The 2500-nt window shown below is 38.7% G+C and overlaps 1 protein-coding gene across 1 annotated transcript in view; it reads left to right on the top strand.

Moving 5' to 3' along the window:
- Positions 1-2500, top strand: part of LOC135561991 (uncharacterized) — a 54546-nt gene that overhangs the window by 21502 nt on the left and 30544 nt on the right. Inside the window, exons 10-11 of the mRNA XM_065004527.1 lie at positions 2040-2116; positions 2260-2315. Of these exons, the coding sequence (XP_064860599.1) occupies positions 2040-2116; positions 2260-2315 (133 nt within the window). The remainder of the gene's footprint in view (positions 1-2039; positions 2117-2259; positions 2316-2500) is intronic.

Here is a 2500-nt window from a genome sequence, read left to right as displayed (position 1 = left end):
TCTCTTTCTGGCAGTCTGTATTGTATTGAATATGGAATGTTCTCTTTCTGACAGTCTGTATTGTATTGAATATGGAATGTTCTCTTTCTGGCAGTCTGTATTGAATATGGAACGTTCTCTTTCTGGCAGTCTGTATTGATATGGAATGTTCTCTTTCTGGCAGTCTGTATTGTAGTGAATACGGAACGTTCTGGCAGTCTGTATTGTAGTGAATATGGAACGTTCTCTTTCTGGCAGTCTGTATTGAATATGGAATGTCTCTTTCTGGCAGTCTGTAGTGAATATGGAACATCTCTTTCTGGCAGTCTGTATTGATATGGAATGTTCTCTTTCTGGCAGTCTGTATTGTAGTGAATATGGAATGTTCTCTTTCTGGCAGTCTGTATTGTAGTGAATATGGAATGTTCTCTTTCTGGCAGTCTGTATTGTAGTGAATATGGAATGTTCTCTTTCTGGCAGTCTGTATTGTAGTGAATATGGAATGTTCTCTTTCTGGCAGTCTGTATTGAATATGGAATGTTCTCTTTCTGACAGTCTGTATTGAATATGGAATGTTCTCTTTCTGACAGTCTGTATTGAATATGGAATGTTCTCTTTCTGACAGTCTGTATTGAATATGGAATGTTCTCTTTCTGGCAGTCTGTATTGTATTGAATATGGAATGTTCTCTTTCTGGCAGTCTGTATTGAATATGGAACGTTCTCTTTCTGGCAGTCTGTATTGTAGTGAATATGGCAGTCTGTATTGTAGTGAAACTCATCCAGAATGTTCTCTTTCTGGCAGTCTGTATTGTAGTGAATATGGAATGTTCTCTTTCTGGCAGTCTGTATTGAATATGGAATGTTCTCTTTCTGGCAGTCTGTATTGTATTGAATATGGAATGTTCTCTTTCTGGCAGTCTGTATTGAATATGGAATGTTCTCTTTCTGGCAGTCTGTATTGTAGTGAATATGGAATGTTCTCTTTCTGGCAGTCTGTATTGTAGTGAATATGGAACGTTCTCTTTCTGGCAGTCTGTATTGAATATGGAACGTTCTCTTTCTGGCAGTCTGTATTGATATGGAACGTTCTCTTTCTGGCAGTCTGTATTGAATATGGAATGTTCTCTTTCTGGCAGTCTGTAGTGAATATGGAACGTTCTCTTTCTGGCAGTCTTTATTGAATATGGAATGTTCTCTTTCTGGCAGTCTGTATTGTATTGAATATGGAATGTTCTCTTTCTGGCAGTCTGTATTGATATGGAACGTTCTCTTTCTGGCAGTCTGTATTGAATATGGAATGTTCTCTTTCTGGCAGTCTGTATTGTAGTGAATATGGAATGTTCTCTTTCTGTCAGTCTGTAGTGAATATGGAATGTTCTCTTTCTGGCAGTCTGTATTGTAGTGAATATGGAATGTTCTCTTTCTGGCAGTCTGTATTGAATATGGAATGTTCTCTTTCTGGCAGTCTGTATTGTATTGAATATGGAATGTTCTCTTTCTGGCAGTCTGTATTGATATGGAATGTTCTCTTTCTGGCAGTCTGTATTGAATATGGAATGTTCTCTTTCTGGCAGTCTGTATTGTAGTGAATATGGAATGTTCTCTTTCTGTCAGTCTGTATTGAATATGGAATGTTCTCTTTCTGGCAGTCTGTATTGTAGTGAATATGGAATGTTCTCTTTCTGGCAGTCTGTATTGTATGTGAATGTTCTCTTTTTCTGTCAGTCTGTATTGTAGTGAATATGGAATGTTCTCTTTCTGGCAGTCTGTATTGTAGTGAATATGGAACGTTCTCTTTCTGGCAGTCTGTATTGTAGTGAATATGGAATGTTCTCTTTCTGGCAGTCTGTATTGTAGTGAATATGGAACGTTCTCTTTCTGGCAGTCTGTATTGTAGTGAATATGGAACATTCTATTTTCAGCAGTTCTTATTTCCTCTGACTGACCATGTGGTCTTCCCCATGTAGACTGTGTTAGAGGAGATAGGATCTGTTGCGATGGGATAATGTGTGGTTGCGTTCTGTGTTTTTATGCTCCTTCCTGTATCGTCACCGCTAGGTTGCTATGGCGTTGCCACTGATGATGTCAGCGAGGACTGGTCGTGTGATCGCTGTGCGGACGGAACCTTGACGGCTGTAAGTAGCCAATCAGATTTGTTTCTTCTGTATGACAGCACTCTAATAGATGTTGTTGATTTGATAAGTCTATGAATATTTAATCATGATTGAAATGGATGGATGTAATCTCCCTCTCCCTCTTCTTTCTCTCTCTTTCCCAGGAGTGTTGTCTGTGTAATCTGAGAGGAGGCGCTCTGAAGAAAACTACAGATGACAAGTAAGGACAATTTATTAATGGCCCGTTAGTTATTATGGATGGCCCATTAGTTATTATGAATGGCCCATTCGTTCCAGTAGATTTGTCTTTGTGTCCTTAATACGGTAAATGTCTGACTGTCTTTGTGTCCTTAATACAGTAAAGGTCTGACTGTCTTTGTGTCGTTAATACTGTAAAGGTCTGAC

The sequence above is a fragment of the Oncorhynchus nerka genome, linkage group LG18, assembly GCF_034236695.1.
Source record: "Oncorhynchus nerka isolate Pitt River linkage group LG18, Oner_Uvic_2.0, whole genome shotgun sequence".
Taxonomy (NCBI): domain Eukaryota; kingdom Metazoa; phylum Chordata; class Actinopteri; order Salmoniformes; family Salmonidae; genus Oncorhynchus; species Oncorhynchus nerka.
The sequence above is the reverse complement of the archived record's forward strand: the minus strand, read 5'-3'. Positions and strand labels throughout refer to the sequence as shown.